Raw genomic sequence first — 18651 nt, forward strand, 5'->3', positions numbered from 1 at the left:
CCTCTACTACCCAATGAGTGAAAACGTTTTCCCTCATCTCCCCTGTAACCCCTCACTCACTTACATTAAATCAGTCGCTGGTTTCTGACACCTCACTGAGAGGAAGTATGTTAAAACTCCAGTAATCTACTAGCTGACTATTGGAAAATGCCAATGGTTCTGCATCAGGCTCACCTGAAGATGTCGTCCTTCAGTGATACTCCAGTTCCTGAGCTTCCTTTCCCACCCACAAAGGTTCTGGCACCTGCACTCACATTCAGTTTGCCAGTTCCCTCGCCCCCTTAAAATTTACTGAATTTTCTCCCTTTAATCTTACTGGATTTACTGGAAATAAATAAAAACACAAAATGCTGGCAGAACTCAGCAGGCCAAACACATCTATGGGAGGAGGTAGATTTTCCATAGTCGTGCAACATCTTCAAAAAAAGTTAACTTAAGGCATGATGAAGTAATACTATTAATTATATCCAATTGTCTGGAAAATCTGCTAGCCTGTTACCAGCACAATCTGTGCATGACAGATTAACGGAGTTTTATTGTAGGTTCTTCATATGTTCTCTATTCAGACTTCTCATTATTTTATACATCTTAATTCATTCTCCACTCACTCTCCTCAGCTTCTAAGAAATATAGTTTATCCAATCTTTACTCATAAGTATTGTTGTGACAGTGTGACGAACTACATATACCTGTCTGAACACGCCCTCCCTGCTGACTGCTCCTGTGGCTCCTCCCACTGACTGTGGCTCCTCCCACTGACCCCGGTATAATTGCGATTGGAGCCTGAGCCCTGGTCTCAGACTCCAGGATGTAGTGTGGTGGTCAATTGCTGCTTGTTCTTTCTTCCAGCCAATAAAAGCCTCGCCTCACGTCTCCGAGAGTTATTGATGGTGCATCAGACTGTGACTACATCATTGGAGAAACTGGTAGATATGAAAGCCTTTATTCAGCTCAAGAAGAAGACCCTCTCAGTAGAGTCAACCGAATTTGAAGTACATCAAGATTTTATACTCTTAAGGACAATTAACAAATTCAATAACAACTAAATTACATTGTTCATTTCAGGATTTTGTGCCTGAAGTACATATTTACAGTGGAAGCATGTTGTTTGATATGGTCAAGTCAAGAAAATTTAATCTAGTCTACCAGAACTCCTTGGTTTCTGAAAGAAAGGTGCAAAATAATTTAAACTGCAGGTGCCTTATTTGATGTAGGTCAATTAACACTGACCCATTGTCTTACTGTTTGTTCAGCGAATGCAGATGAGAACATCTCATTTTACAAACCATACCTTGAACCGCGAGCCTCCCACTGAGCACCAGCAACCTGTGTTCTGTAAATACCTCTTCATTTCAAAATGGATTGTACATTATATTTTAACAGCTTCTTTGAAGACTTATTGGTTCTTGTTTGTACTAATACCTCTTGGTCTTATTACGTAACCCCCAAAAGATGTCCCATGCCTGACAATTCCCTAACAACAACAATATCCCAGTCCTGGCAATGTTCTTGTAAGCCTTCTTTGCACCCTTGCTCCTATCTCCTGTGTTATGTGACCAGAAATGAATGAATTCTCAGGCTGTGATCTAATTACCATTTTTATAGTTCAAGCATGACCTTCCCGCTGCTATATTCTTTATTTTGGCTAATAAAGGAAAGTATCCTGTTCCCCTTTTTAAGCACCTTCTCGACCTATCCTGTTACCTCAATGATGGACACATACTCCAAGATCCTTCTGTTATTCTACCCCATTCAATATTCCCATTTCCTTTGTCTTGCCTCAACTAGCCTCGATTAAATTTGATTCACTTTTTTTCTGCCTAAGTGACCAGACCATCCATAACCTTCTGCCACAAGACTAGTTTCTGTACCATCTGCAAGTTTCCTTATCTTTTCCTCTTCTGCTTAATTTTAACTCTGTAAATTTTAAATATCTGTAAAAATCAAAGAGAGCAAAAGTTCAGCCCTAAAGAACCCCACTTTAATGATTTCATGGAACTACCAGACAGCAATTACACTTTTCTTCCTTCTTCTGAGCCAATTTCATCTGAAAGGTTTCTGCCAATTTTACCAATCTGTCTGTACCCTCTTCAATGTTTACAACATTTCTAAGTTTTGGTCCAAACTTTGAAATTATGTCCTTATGATGTGCTCAGGTTGGTTAAAAAGAGCAGTAGACCCTTAGAGGATACCAATGGACTCTTCATTTGAAAAACCATTCACCACAGTCTGCATATTGGTACTGTCACTTTAATCCCAAAGTGCTTTGTTTTCAGAGATACATATTTATTACATCCTGCATTATCAAATTCCTTCTAAACAACCATACACTTTTATGAAATTGCTCTTTAACAGCATTAAATAACTCATTAAATTGTTCAAAGATAGCTACTGTCAAGTTGAAGGATAGAAAATGACTGCCATTTTTGATAAGGTTAAGAGTCCCTTTAACTTTTCGTGTAAAGTTCACTACTAGCTAAGATTGCAATAAAAACGCATTGCACTGACTGAAAGTGTAATGTATCAATTAGCATAGTCAACATTTTCATATCAAATTCATAATATTACATGCAGGTGTACTCCAGTTACAACTGGTTTCCATTCCTGAGAGCTGTTCGTAGTTTGTAAATGCAGCTGGCCGGCAATAAGTTTAAATAAAAGTATTGACTGATGTGGAGATAAACCAGACATTTAACTCAACCATTCAGATATCTGTGCAAACCAAGTTCCCACAAAGAAGAAGATGCATATTGCCCCCCAGCTAGCAAATGTATCCAGCCAGTCTCATATGTCAAACATTCCTAACCTGGGAAGGACCTGTTCGTGTATTTCCCAAAGTACAAGATGCCACTGACAGTTGTGACGCATCCAGTCTGAAATCCAACATTGTGCCATGCTGCTTGTATTTGGAGACATTGGAAGTTGAGAGTGTCAGAAGAATTGGAGTTGCTGGTTTATAAAATGAAGAGGAACAGTTGTAATGATGTGCAAAAGATGTGCAGCGGGTTGACTACCATATTTTTTGGCCAGCTACTTCATGGCACTATTTGATTGTTTCCCCGCAGCAGGGAATATCTTCTGCACATGCCTTCCAAAACATGCAGATATTATACACAATGCTGAGCTAATTCCTCAGTTTTAGCCCAGACTCTGTACATCACTGCCTTAAAATGCCAATCAAAGCAAGCTATCCTTACACTATACAGTAACAGGATATCTGTTTTAGTGGTGCTTGGAAACTACTACTCTGATTTTAATTGCAGACCTTGTTTTGTTTCAGGTTTGAGATTACCTTATTTTATAATGGACACACTTCACCTCCAGATTTCTTTTCTGGGCATGGTTATTTTGAGAAACTGTTGTTCCTTTATTGTTAAATGCTTTGTGTTTTTTTTACCTCCTCCTTTGGATGTACCTGACATTTGGTAGCAGAGTAAGACAGTCTGTTCTTCTCAAGAAATTTGATGTAAGCACATTTTTGTTACAGCAAACAGTAACAGGGCAATTAGCTCCTGGTTTAATATGGATAAATGGTGGATAACAGATGTGTGTTGATGTCAACCCATCATTCATAAACATTAAAATAAAAGTGCAGTTAGACCATTGTGAGATCTGACAGTAAATAAGAGGCTCAGTCCTAGCTAAATAGTTGTTTGTGGAACACAAAACAGATGGGAGATTATTTTCCTTATGTTCACATTTGTTTTGTCAACTCCCAAAAAAGTGAGGTGAAAATGAGGAAAAAGAAATTAGGATGAGCCATTTTATTCAATAGAAAAGACAAAATAGTGAATGATAATTTTGAGAATTTTGTGAGTGTTTGATTCAGAGGTATTTTTGTCATAACAATTCATGTAAAACATGGAAATAAAAAGTTATAACTAGACATCAACTAGATAGCAGATAAAGGCATAGACTCCTTGGAAAACCCATTTATTTACTTGGCAAACAAAGATTTTTATTACTAGTTCTTTCACTATTTCTTCTCACTCTCTCTCTCTCTCTCTCTCATACTTCCTGCCTTTATCAAAATTGTCCCCTTTTTGATGCAGTTTCAGTTATGTCAGGCAACTTCTGCACCAGTGCAACATAATTATTATTAACATATTACAGTAACGTTGCAGAACGCAATAGGGTCAGTTTGTAATTCTGCCTTTTAATGGCCTTAAGACAACATTGTTATTTAAGTCAAATAAATGCAAGAACGTCAAATGTTGAGGGTTGTTATGTACATCATTTTCCATTTATCACATTGTGTTGCAATTGGTTTTGCAAGTTTCAGCAAAGTTTTTTCAATTCATGTGTTGCAAGTTCCCTCAGAATTCAGCCCAGCAGGCATAATCAATGAAGTCAGATCTGAAATGGGAAACATCACAGGCAAAATTCTTCAAGTTATGGAAAATGTTGTGAATCAAAGAATGGATGTTGGAATGATGTGGGAGCAACAGAGGGACCTGGTTAGACTAGTGAAAAGCAGTGCCTGAAAGGACAGATGTTCCTTGTTCAAGAGGACCAGCTTGACTCTCCAGGGCTACTGTCAAACAGTTCTGCAGGAGGTCTCTGTAAGGCCAAGACTGGTGTCTACAAACGCCTGCAGTTTGGAAAAGCCTGACATGCTGGTGCCCACTCTTCCTGATCATGTAGGCTGAAGGAAAAGCAGGGGGAATTTCTTCTCCTTTAGTGTAAATTTGGTTGCTGTCCCCATTGCAGCAGTGAGATGTGACAGGGGTCAGCCGCAGTGGCCTGCAGTGGTTCTGATGTTCCACTCTTAAGAATGATCATGACCTCGATGGGGAAGGAAGTCCAGGCATACATGTAAAGCTGCATTTGAGATCTTAGAACGCCATATTACAAGCAAAATTCTCCCAGTTAGAGGAAATATTGCAAGTCAAAGAATGAACGTTAAAATGATTTGAGAGCATCAAATGAATCTGGTTAGTCCGACATCAGAAGACAAAGAACGCTGTTTGAGTGATGGGTCTTTAAATAGTACAGGCTCAGAAGTGGAGTTAATTAAACTGTTCCCCAAGTAAAAAACGAATTGTTATTCATTTGCCAGAAAAAAAATTGATAGCATAAGTGAACACCTCACTGAAAATCAGGAATTGATCAGAGAAAGGAAAAGAACATCTAGGATTGTGCACAGGATTCTCTATTCCAGTTACAAATACACAGCTTTGCTTTTTGTTTGGAGCTGTGTGAACACATTTCTGGGCCAATATCTGTAATTTGTCTGAACTGAATGGCTGAAGTGAACTGACCATCATGCATACTAATTCAACCACTGCGAAGCTGCATGCTTCACACAAGACAACACTAACATGATTTGATGCATCATTTGCAGAAGCCAAGGTTACATATATCTCATTTACCGGAACACAGAACACCCCTGACAGCAAACACTAAGCTTCTTTGTTGCATCCTTGGAGCAGCAACAGATGGTCTAATGCTACAGGCTATATACCTCTAAAACAGTGCCTGGCTGAGCAAGATCTATCTCAGCTAGCAATTCCAACAGGGAAAGCTGTCACTCTGCTGCTCCGCAGATTTACCTCTTAACTGCTCAGTTCCTTCTGCTGAACCAAATTGCAACTAAAATACATTCAGTAGGACACATATTTCAGCAGTGCAAGTTAAAAATACAGCCAATGCAGCCAGCTAAATATAGTTATTTGGATGAAGCCCATAACACTGTTATTAATTCATAAGCACAATTAATTCAGGGAAGGCACTTATTCTGTTGCAAAATATAAGGTTAAATAAAATTTGGAAATATTTATTGTTTAACTAACATTACATGTTAGAATTTTATTATGCATAGCTTAATACAATATATACTAATAGTGAACAAGAATACATTTTATAAATACTTCTGCTACTACTGTACTAGCAGCAAATGATAACAATTTTTTAAATTATGTTGTTAGAATTAGTAATAGTTTCTTGGGTCTGAATATAAGTTTGCAAGAAGACAATTAATACAATAGCATTCATTCCAAAAGTTAAGTAAACGACTGGCCACCTCCTTCAAAGGGTGAGCCATCAACAATTACCTTTTTTTTTACAGGACTACTTTTCTTCTCATTGTACAGTTGCAGTTTAATACATTGAACCTGTTTGTTTCAGCCTCTCAAGTACTAAAAATCAATTTACAAACTAACTAAATAAGATTTTGTATTCACAACTTTTTCATTAAGTTACAGACTCAAATCAATAATTGCATGCTCAAAAATTTGAGTACTTCCTTTAAAACTTGCAGCAAATAAAAAATCGCTTCGATCTGTGGATACGGCAGTGAAAGACCTGGGAGCCTGGACATAGATTTGTTCAAATTTTGTAAAGCCCTTTTTTTGACTGTCCCAAATATAAATCTCAGAGAAAGTGTAGTCACTTGCTACAACCAGATAGTGCCAGTCCTTGAATGAAAATGGTTGCAGAAGCATCGATCCTCGTGAAGGAAGATCCTGCATTTCAACAAACTGCTTTGTATTCCATTTCATTATTTTAGAATCTCCAATAAATCTTGTCAGAGAAATGAACAGGTCATTTTTAATTTTGAAACTCTTCACAGCTATTACATCCTCCATATGTTGCAAAACACTTTGCTGCACAAACTGCTTTGTATTTTTGTTCCATTCATAGATCACTGGGTTTTGTGATCGACTTGTTAAAATTAAACAAGACTTCCCATTTATACTGACGTATTCAGAGTCTATGTCTCTAAACCACTTGTGCAGAGTCTGGTAGGAATAGAATCCTTTGCCAGTCCATTTATATATTGTTGACAACCCAGCTTTGGAACTATCCACAATAATAAAGAACCACTCATTGTCAATTTGGAATACCTCAATGTCGTTCGGTTTTGAAATTTTAGAACCTTCGATTCCTTGAAATTTCACAAATTTAGTCCAGCTCTCATTATGTTTATAAATAGCAGAGTCACCAAAAAGTTGTGCAATTACAACAAAGACTTGTTGTTCAATTGTTATTGGTGTACATCCAATTATGGACTGACCTGCAAATATAGCAGACTACAATTATTTTCACATAACACACATAGGTAATGCAGAGAACTCAAATCAGTAAACCTCAAATATTACGTTTGCTCCTGAAATCAAAAGGACAGAATCAATTTTCATGTGACAAGGTCAAATGCCAACTGCTTACATAAATAAAGACGGGATTTTAAACTGTAAGGTATTTAGGTTTTGTGGGCAGACAGTTGTCATCTCTTTTTCTAAAGAAAGCTCTCTGCAAGGGTTTAATAGAGACATGGCAATTTTCCTTTCTAAGATGAATCCCAGTCTGATGCCAGTGCTTCAAGATTCAGAACATCCAGGAACAAGGACCGAAGAGCCAATTAGATGAAAAAATCTCCAGACAGCAACCAAGGGAATAAAAAGCCTTAATTATAATTAACTACATATTCAGCTAAGTACAAATAAAATTAAGGTAAATATATTACTATAAATATTGAAAACAATAAATTTATAATATTAAAAGTTAATTATTTTTTAACACAGAAAGGAGGAAATGAAATGTCACACATATAAAATTAGGTTTTCAAGGCCAGAGAGATTATTAGATAATAATTATGATTGCACCTCATTTAATGAATTATAATTGTACATTAACATGTTCTTTACAATGAGACGAGTGGCAGTGAGAATAAAGGGGGTGCACTAATAGTGTTCACACCCCAAGGGCAAAATCTGTGTACAAGTTGGAAATTCATATTCCACCACTGATTCCATGTTGATGGCATCTGCAAAGGCTAAAGTGATACACTCTACAGAGTACCATTAATATCAACTGATGGATACCTGCATATGCAGATGCTAGACTGTGCAATCAGTTTTAGATAGTCATGATGATAGTTACAGTTTTGGCATAATTACAATTACAAAATTCTGGCCAATAAATTTGGTACATTACCTCAATTTTATTAAATACATTCACCATTGGTACCAAAAGTACTTTAGTATTGAAAAGTATATTTAATATGAAAGATGTAACCATCACTTCTCACTACACATGATATACAATATTTATGTGTCTCTTTTCCATCTGCATTTGAAATTATAGGTTCAGTTCCAGAACTTGCAATGTCTATGATCCAAAGTTAAGATATGAGTAAGTATAAAACATTAAAGCCATTATGTGTTTTACAGTAACAATTAGATTCAGTGGTTGAATTTTTGCCTTTTTTATGTCCAATTGTTTTGCTTCTTCTAAATTTCAGTACTTGAAGATATTGCTTCTCCTTGTCCTTCCAATTTGATGCTATTGTCCAAATCTTTGGGGTGTAATTTGGATTGCTCAGTCTGTTCGTGTGCAATTCATTCGGCTTCACTAATGGATATCATCGACATTTATGCTCAAATGTTTTCCGACGTTTGAAGCCAAGCTAAGTGCTGGATCAATGTGTATCTATATTGAGCCACTGTTTATAGCTAGTAATTTGTAGAGGGAGAGTGGCTGTGTATATTTGTGGGAGAAAGATTCTTAGGATGTCAAACCCTATCATTAATGTTAAATGTGTTCATGGCAGGAGCATTAATTTCTCTACTGCCCGTGAAACACTTGCTTTTAAAATGATGGGAAGAATTTCAGAGATCTTGTGCCACTATTACCATTAAGGCCCAGTGTAGGAGATGAATCCCTAGGTATAGGTGACAAGTTAATACAACAAGACTCTGATGAATGGTAATTGACCTGACATATTAGTTCTGTTTTTTTTACTCTCTGCTGTTGCTACCTGAATTGCTGAGGGTTTTTACTTCAGCACATTCTTTTGTTTGTTTCAAATTTCCACCATCCATACACACGATGAGGAAGTTCCTTTCCTGTCCACAGAAAGTTTGCACCGTAATGCCTCACCATGGTGCTGCTCCTACAGACATTCCCTCACTGCTCCAACCTTGACATCCAGTGTGGTCCATGTGGGGTTTGCATGCCCTACCTATGACAGTATGGGTTTCCCTCAGGTTCTTTGCTTTCTCCCACACCACATCACAAAAACATATTAAATTTGTGATTGGCCCCTGGTGTTTACTAAGTGTTAACCTGGAGAAGGTCAATGGGACTGTTGGGAAAACAAAGTGGAATAAATGCTTGACGGTCAATGCAGAGTCAGTGGGCCGAAGAGCCTCGGTTATGTATTGTTCTGTATTACTGTAATTTGAATATGTCTTAATATGGCTTGGGGATCATACTTTTGCTAGCACCTTGGAAGAAGAATGGTACTATAAAAATTCAAGTTTGTGTTCTTGCAATGGAATCACCACAGGGAATATATGTTCTACCATGATTACTGCAAAGAAACCTTTCATAATCCTAAAAACTACAATAAAATACTCTTAACAGACTCTGCTGCAGTAAAAATCCAATATCTTTTCTTCTTCTCTTCATAACTAGTTCCACATCCCTGTTATTAGTCTAGTGAGTCTATGCTAACATCCTCTATGATTTTTAATTGTTTTCATTATTGAATATCAAAACTTAACCTAGACCTAGCAGTTACTTGTAAAAGCTTATTAGGTCTTCTTTACTTTAGTGCTTTATGTCCCTTTTATGAAGCTGAAAATCTATTAGATATTAATTGGGTACACTTAACAGTATCTAAATTTTAAAGAAAGTATGGATTTAAAATTAGAGTCATAGAGAAGGACAGTGCAGAAACATGTCCTTTGGCCCATCTAGTCCATGCTGAAGCGGTTTAACCTGCCTATTCTCAACAACCAGCACTGGGACCATAGCCCTCCATATCCCTACTATCCATGTACCTATCCAAAAGGTAACAAAAGAAATTGATGAGGGTAGGGCAGTAGATGTGGTCTACATGGTCTTTAGCAAGGCATTTCACAAGGTCCCCCATGAGGGACTCATCCAGAAAGTCAAGAGGCATGGGATCAGTAGAACCTTGGCTGTTTGGAAAAAAGAATTGGCTTTCAGGAAGAAAGCAGAGGGAAGTAGTGGAAGGAAAGTATTCTTCCTGGGGGTCAGTGACTATTCGAGTGCTGCAGGGATCTGTCCTGGGACCCCTGATCTTTGTGATTTTTATAAATGACCTGGATGTAGAGGCGGAAGGATGGGTGAGTAAGTTTGCAGATGACACAAAGATTGGAGGAGTTGTGAATGGAGCTGTAGGTTGTCGAATGTTACAAGAGGATATAGACAGGATGCAGAGTTGGGCAGAAAAATGGCAAATGGTGACAAGTGTGAGGTGATGCATTTTGGAAGGATAAATCAGAAGGGTAAGTACAGGGTTAATAGTCAGTTACTTAAGAGTGTGGATGAACACAGGGACCTTGGTGTTCAAATCCATACATCCCTCAAGGTCGCTGCACAGGTTGATTGTTAAGAAGGCCTATGGGATGCAAAGCTTCATTAATAGGGGGACTGAGTTCAAGAGTAGAGAGGTCATGTTGCAACTCTACAAATCTCTGGTGAGACTGCATTTAGAGTATTGTGTTCAGTTCTGGTCACCTCTTTATAGGAAGGATGTGGAAGCTATGGAGAGGGTGCAGAGGAGATTTACCAGGATGTTGCCTGGTTTGGAGAACAAGTCATATGAAGCAAGGTTAGTAGAGCTGGGGCTTTTCTCTCTGGAGTGTAGAAGGATGAGAGGGGACTTGATAGAGGTCTACAAGGTTATGACAGGCATAGATAGGGTGGATAGTCAGTACCTGTTTCCCAGGGCACCAATAGCAAACACCAGAGGCATATGTACAAAGTTAAGGGAGGGAAGTTTAGGGGAGACATCAGGGGTAAGTTTTTTTTACACAGAGGGTTGTGAGTGCCTGGAATGACTTGCCAGGGATGGTGGTGGAGGCTAAAACATTAGGGGTATTTAAGAGTCTCTTGGACAGGCACATAGATGAAAGAAAAATAGTGCGTTATGGGGTAGTGTGGGTTTAGTACTTTTTTTAAAGGAATATATGGGTTGGCACAACATGGAGGGCTGAAAGGCCTGTACTGTGCTGTAGTGTTCAAGTGTTCTAGTCTTCAAACTTCTATTAAATGTTGAAATTGAGCTTGCATGCATCACTTGTTCTGGCAGTTCATTCCACACTCTCATAACCCTCTGAGTGAAGAAGTTTCCCCTCATGTTCCTCTTAAACTTCTCACCCTTAACCCATGACTTCTTAAAGTTGGGTAGTCCCACCCAACTTTAGTGGAAAAAACCTACTTGCATTAACCCTATCTATGCCCCTCAAAAAATGCATACACCTCAATGAACTCTCCTCTCAATCTTCTACATTCTGTACTGTATTTTAACCTTTTCAATCATTCCTTAACCTCAGGTCCTCCAGAGCCAGCAACAACCCTGTAAATTTTCTCTGCACTCTTTCAACCTTGTAAGTGGGAGACCAAAATTGCACACAACACTCCAAATTAGGCCTCACCAATGTCTTATATAGCTTAAACATAGCTTGCATTCTTCTGTACTCGATATGTTGATCTATGAAGGCCTATGTGCCAATAGCTTTCCTTACAACCCTGTCTACATGTGACGCCACTTTCAATGAATTATGTATCTGTATTCCCAGATCCCCTTGTTCTACCACACACCTCAGTGCCCTATCATTCACTGTGTAAGACCTATACTGGCTGGTTCTACTGAAGTACAAAACCTTGCACTTGTCTGCATTAAGTTCCATCTGCCATTTTTCAGCCCATTTTTCCAGCTGTTTCAGATCCCTCTGCAAGCCATGATAGCCTTCCTCACTGTCCACTACACCCCTAATCTTTGTGACATCCACAAAATTGCTGATCTAGTTAACTAGGTTATTATCCAAATCACTGATATAGCTGACAAACAACAAAGGACCCAACAATGATTGCTGCCGCACACCACTAGTCACAGTCCTCCCGTCAGAGGGGCAACCATCTACTACCACCCTCTGGCCTCTCCCTCAAAGCCAATGTTAAATCTAATTTACCACTTTATCTTTAATGCCAAGCAACTGAACCTTCTTGACCAGCCTCCTATGTGGGACCTTATCAAATGCCTTACTAAAGTACGTGTAGAAAACATCCAGTGCCTTGCCTTCATCCACTTTCCTGGTAACCTCCTACAAAAACACTATAAAATTAGTTAGACCTGACCTACCACACATGAAGCCATGCTGACTATCCTGAATTAGTCCACGTCCATCCAATTACTTGTATATCTGGTCCCTTGGAATACCTTCCACTAACTTTCCGACAACTGATGTCAGATTCACCAGCCAATAATTTCCTGGATTATGTTTAGAGCTTTTTTTAAACAGTGGAATAACATCGACTATCGTCCAATCCTCTGGTACCTTCCCTGTTGCTGGGGACAATTTAAATAGCTCTGCTAGGCCCCTTGGCAGTTTCTGCACTTTCCTCCCATAGGTTCCGAGGGAACACCTTGTCAGGTCCTGAGGATATATCCACCCTGATTTGCCTCAGGGTAGCAAAGATCTCCTCCTCTGTGACTTGTACAGGGTCCATGAAGTTCATGTGGCTTTGCCTCACTTCAATAGACTCTGTGTCCACCTCCTGAGTAAATACAGATGCAAATAATTCATTTATGATCTCCCCCATCTGTTTTGGTTCCACACATGGATTACCATTTGGGTCATCCAGAGGAGAAATTTTATCCCTTGCAATCCTTTTGCCCTTAACATATCTGTAGAATCCCTTAGGATTCTCCTGTCTGTGAGAGCAATTTCATGCCTTCTTTCAGCCTTCCTAAAACATTCTCTTGAATTTTTAGTACTCCATACATTCCTCATTTGTTTCTACCTGTCTGTACCTGCTATGCACCTCCTTATTTTTTTCTTAACCAGGGCTTCAATATCTCTTGTAAACCAAGGTTCCCTACATGTGTTATCTTCACCTTTTATTCTGACAGGCACGTACAAGCCTTGTACTCTCAAAATTTCATTTTTGAAGGCCTCCCACTTACCAAGTACACCTTTGCCAGAGAACAGCCTGTTCTAATCTACACATGCCAAATCATTTCTGATACCATCAAAATTGGCCTTTCTCCAATTTAGAATATCAACTCTTGGACCAAACCTATCTTTTTGCATATTTACTTTGAAGTTAATGGCATTGTGGTCACTCTACGCAAAGTGATCTCCTACACAAACTTCTGTCACCTGTCCTGTATAATTCCCTAACAGCAGATTCAGTATCAAATGCTCTCTCTTTGGGACTTGGCTGTCTTTTCCTTCCCAACTCTGAAATTATATGAGATTTCAGAAAACTAAGATCTTAAAAAGAGCAGCTTCATCAAACAAACAAAAGCCTCTTAATATTATGGGTACCCACATCTCAATATGCAAGAAAGTAAACTGGTAGCAATTTTATTTGTTGAGGTTTCTAACTCCACAAAGCGAATAAACCTACTTTCAACAGAAAGGAATGTCAAATATTTCTGCCATTATCAAATCCTGTGTATCAGGAAGCCAACAGGATGGTTTTTAGATTCAGCTTGTCACGTGACTTCAGATAAGAGGGTTGTCAATGACTCCTGTGGTCCCGGATGACTTCCTCTATTGCCAATATAATTAATTTCTTCCTTCTATGCTCGTTGTAATATGCATCCATGAAAAATAATTATGAAGCAATGCAGACAAGTTTTTGTGACTGATGATTGTTCTAAAATTATATGAATTTTATATAGAAAGGAGCAAAGGGTGCTGGATGGAGGTTGTAGAGGATTTTTGGCAAGTTACATCCCATGGAGCTTCATGATCTGCGGTCTTGCCTAAAGTGACAGACAAGTTTGGCCCATTCATTTTCCCTCTTCTGTGGATTGTCAAATTACAAGTGACTTATTGTTTTGAGAGCAGGCTGGTAGACGGTTTATAGTGTCTTGTCATTGGGATTTTGTAACTAGTTGCTAAGTAGTGCAGAAACTAACAAACTCGTGTAACACAAAAAGGCAGTTGCCCATATTATTTGCATTCAGTATACTGAAATTTGAAGCTGAAATACTTTGAACACATCCAGTGCAAAGCAGAATGTAGTCTACAATTTTATGGCCATGAAATATTTTTTTATCTTGGTGAAAACAGAATGGAAGATTATACATGCCAACTGAGAAAATTAGAAACAGTGATCAACAACTTCAAAAAAAATTAGACACAGCTCTCAGAAGGCAATAATATTTATATAAGGTCAAATATAAGAATAAAACTTATTCAGACATACTTTCTACATAAACAGTGCTGGGACCCAGGAATTCAAATAGTGAAATGCAGAACGAGAGAGCATGCAAAACTGGATTAGCAATTAGTGAATGAGGCAGGGTAGGTGACAGAAGTTTGTGTTGGGGATCACTTTGCATCGAGTGACCTCAACGCCATTAGTTTCAAAGTAAATATGCAAAAAGATAGGTTTGGTCTATGGGTTGATATTCTAAATTGGAGCAAGGCCAATTTTGATGGTATCAGAAAGGATCTGGCAAGTGTGGAATTGGGGCAAAGGTGTACTTGGTAAGTGGGAGGCCTTCAAAAATGAAATTTTGAGAGTACAGTACAAAGCAAAAATTCAGAGCAAGAAGGCTATGAGTGAACTGCTGATTTTTTTGGAGCGAAGGGAGTTTTTTTACTACTCGAGTTAAAGAGAGGCGAGACTGCGCAGGTACGTGATGCCAGCCAGTCGAGCGCGAAAGGCTTAAAAAGAAGGCCGCCATATCCAGCGGGCAGCGTCGGAGCAGGCAGCGGAGTGAGAGGCAGTAGAGTGACAGGGCTTTGGCTCAACGGGCTTAGGCGGTAATGGGACGAGGCGAGGTAGGAAGTATGTGTGTGAGGCCAGTTTTCTGTGCTCAGTGTCAGATGTGGGAGGTCCTGGAGTCTCCCAGCCTCCCGGATGGCCACATCTGCACCAGGTCTGTTGAGCTGCAGATCCTGAGGGACCGACTTAGGGAACTGGAGATGCAGCTCGATGAACTTTGCCTAGTCAGGGAGAGCAAGGAGGTGAGAAAGAGGAGTTACAGGCAGGTGGTCACAGCGGGGCCAAAGGAGACAGACAAGAGGGAAGGGGGAGAATCAGGTACTAGAGAGTACCCCTGTGGCTGTACCCCTTGACAATAAGTACCCCTGTTTGAGTACTGTTGGGGGTGCAGCCTACCTGGGTAAGCGGCAGTAGCCATGCCTTTGGCACAGAGTCTGGCCCTGTGGCTCAGAAGGGTAGGGAAAGTAAGAGGAAGGAAGTAATGAAAGGGGACTCTATAGTTAGGGGGTCAGAGAGGCGATTCTGTGGACGCAGGAAAGAAACTCAGATGGTAGTTTGCTTCCCAGGTGCCAGGGTCTGGGATGTTTCAGATCATGCCCAAGATACCCTGCAGTGGGAGGGAGAACAGCCAGAGGTTGTGGTACATATTGGTTCCAATGACATAGGTAGGAAAAGGGAAGAGGTCCTGATAAAAGACTACAGGGAGTTAAGAAGGAAGTTGAGAAACAGGACCGCAAAGGTAGTAATCTCGGGATTACTGCCTGTGCCACGCGATAGTGAGAATAGGAATAGAATGAGGTGGAGGATAAATGTGTGGCTGAGGGATTGGAGCAGGGGGCAGGGATTCAGATTTCTGGATCATTGGGACCTCTTTTGGGGCAGGTGTGACCTGTACAAAAAGGACAGGTTGCACTTGAATCCCAGGGGGACCAATATCCTGGCTGGGAGGTTTACTAAGGCTACTGGGGAGAGTTTAACCTGGAATTGTTGGGGGGTAGGAACCGAACTGAAGAGACTGGGGAAGAGGAGGTTAGCTCACAAATAGAGAAAGCTTGGAGACAGTGCGAGAGGGGAGATAGGCAGGTGATAGAGAAGGGACATGCTCAGTCTATTTTAGTGCAAGGAGTATTATGAACAAAGCGGATGAGCTTAGAGCATGGTTTAGTACTTGGAGATATGATGTGGTGGCCATTACAGAGACTTGGAAGGCTCAGGGACAGGATTGGTTACTTCAAGTGCCAGGTTTTAGATGTTTCAGAAAAGACAGGGAGAGTGGCAAAAGTGGTGGGAGTGTGGCACTGTTGATCAGAGATAGTGTCACAGCTACAGAAAAAGTGGACGTCACGGAGAGATTGTCTACGGAGTCTCTGTGGGTGGAGGTTAGGAACAGGAAGGGGTCAATAACATTACTGGTTGTTTTTTTATAGGCCGCCCAATAGTAACAGGGATATCGAGGAACAGAAAGGGAAACAGATCCTGGAAAGGTGTAATAATAACAGAGTTGTCGTGATGGGAGGTTTTAATTTCATAAATATTGATTGGCATCTCCCTAGAGTGAGGGGTTTAGATGGGGTGGAGTTTGTTAGGTGTGTTCAGGAAGGTTTCTTGACACAGTATGTAGATAACCCTACAAGAAGAGAGGCTGTACTTGATTTGGTATTGGGAAATGAACCTGGTCAGGTGTCAGATCTCTCAGTGGGAGAGCATTTTGGAGATAGTGATCATAATTCTATCTCCTTTACAATAGCATTGGAGAGAGATAGGAACAGACAAATTAGAAAAGCGTTTAATTAGAGTAAGGGGAATAATGAGGCTATCAGGCAGGAAATTGGAGGCTTAAATTGGAAATAGATGTTCTCAGAGAAAAGTACGGAAGAAATGTGGCAAATATTCAGGGGATATTTGTGTAGAGCTCTGTATAGGTACGTTCCAATGAGACAGGAAAGTTATGGTAGGGTGCAGGAACTGTGGTGTACAAAGGCTGTAATAAATCTAGTCAAGAAGAAAAGCTTACAAAAGGTTCAGAGAGCTAGGGGAGATCTAGAAGATTATAAGGCTACTAGGAAGGAGCTTAAGGAGGAAATTAGGAGAGCCAGAAGGGGCCATGAGAAGGCTTTGGTGGACAGAATTAAGGAAAACCCCAAGGCATTCTACAAGTATGTGAAGAGCAAGAGGATAAGACGTGAAAGAATAGGACTTATCAAGGGTGACAGTGCGAAAGTGTGTATGGAACCGGAAAAATAGCAGAGGTACTTAATGAATACTTCACTTCAGTATTCACTATGGAAAAGGATCTTGGTGATTATAATGATGACTTGCAGCAGACTGAAAAGCTTGAGCATGTAGATATTAAGGAAAAAGGATGTGCTGGAGCTTTTGGAAAGCATCAAGTTGGATAAGTCACCGGGACCGGATGAAATGTACCCCAGGCTACTGTGGGAAGCGAGGGAGGAGATTGCTGAGCTTCTGGCAATGATCTTTGCATCATCAATGGGGATGGGAGAGGTTCCCGAGGATTGGAGGGTTGCAGATGTTGTTCCTTTATTCAAGAAAGGGAGAAGAGATAGCCCAGGAAACAGTGAGTCTTACCTCAGTGGTTGGTAAGTTGATGGAAAAGATCCTGAGAGGCAGGATATATAAACATATGGAGAAGTATAATATGATTAGGAGTAGACAGCATGGCTTTGTAAAGGGCAGGTCATGCCTTACGAGCCTGATTGAATTTTTTGAGGATGTGACCAAACAGATTGATAAAGTCGATGTAGTGTATATGGATTTCAGCAAGGCATTTGATAAGGTACCCCATGCAAGGCTTTTTGAGAAAGTAAAGAGGCATGGGATCCAAGGGGACATTGTTTTGTGGATCCATAACTGGCTTGCTCACAGAAGGCAAAGAGTGGTTGTAGATGGGTCATATACTGCATGGAGGTCAGTCATCAGGGATCTGTTCTGGGATCCTTACTCTTTGTGATTTCTATCAATGACCTGGATGAGGAAGTGGAGGGATGGGTTAGTAAGTTTGCTGATGACACAAAGGATGGAGGTGTTCTGGATAGTGCGGAGGGCTGTCAAAGGTTACAGCGGGACATTGATAGGATGCAAAACTGGGCTGAGAAGTGGCAGATGGAGTTCAATCCAGATAGGTGTGAAGTGGTTCATTTTGGTAGGTAAAATATGATGGCAGAATATGGTATTAATGGTAAGACACTTGGCAATGTGGAGGATCAGAGGGATCTTGGGGTTCAAGTCCATAGGGTGCTCAAAGCAGCTGTGCAATTTGACTCTGTGGTTAAGAAGGCGTATGCTGTATTGGCCTTCATCAATCATAGAATTGAATTTAGGAGCTGAGAGGTAATGTTGCAGCTATATAGGACCCTGGTCAGACCCCACTTGGAGTACTGTGCTCAATTCAGGTCACCTCACTACAGGAAGGATATGGAAGCCATAGAAAGGGTGCAGAGGAGATTTACAAGGATGTTGCTTGGATAGGGGAGCATGCCTTATGAGAATAGTTTGAGTGAACTCTGCCTTTTCCCCTTGGAGCGAAGGAGGATGAGAGGTGAACTGATAGAGGTGTATAAGTTGATGAGAGGCACTGATCATTGGATAGTCAGAGGCTTTTTCCCCAGGGCTGAAATGGTTGCCACAAGAGGATGTGGGTTTAAGGTGCTGGGGAGTAGGTACAGAGGAAATGTCAGGGGTAAGTTTTTTTTATGCCAAGAGTGGTGATTACATGGAATGGGCTGCTGGAAAAGCTGGTGGAAGCAGATAGGGTCTTTTAAGAGGTTTTTAGATAGGTACATGGAGCTTCGTAAAATAGAGGGCTATAGGCAAGCCTAGTAATTTCTAAGGTTGGTATGTGTTTGGCACAACCTTGTGGGCCGAAGGGCCTGTATTGTGCTGTAGGTCTTCTATGTTTCTAGGTTTCTAAAG

General features: G+C 40.2%; 1 protein-coding gene across 1 annotated transcript in view; it reads right to left on the reverse strand.

Moving 5' to 3' along the window:
- Positions 1 to 6193: 6193 nt before the first annotated feature.
- Positions 6194 to 18651, reverse strand: part of lgi2a (leucine-rich repeat LGI family, member 2a) — a 67161-nt gene continuing 54703 nt past the window's right edge. The window contains exon 8 of the mRNA XM_059988527.1: positions 6194 to 7015. Coding sequence (XP_059844510.1) covers positions 6198 to 7015 — 818 coding nt within the window. The 3' untranslated portion in view covers positions 6194 to 6197. The remainder of the gene's footprint in view (positions 7016 to 18651) is intronic.

Source organism: Hypanus sabinus, chromosome 14 (genome assembly GCF_030144855.1).
Source record: "Hypanus sabinus isolate sHypSab1 chromosome 14, sHypSab1.hap1, whole genome shotgun sequence".
NCBI lineage: Eukaryota > Metazoa > Chordata > Chondrichthyes > Myliobatiformes > Dasyatidae > Hypanus > Hypanus sabinus.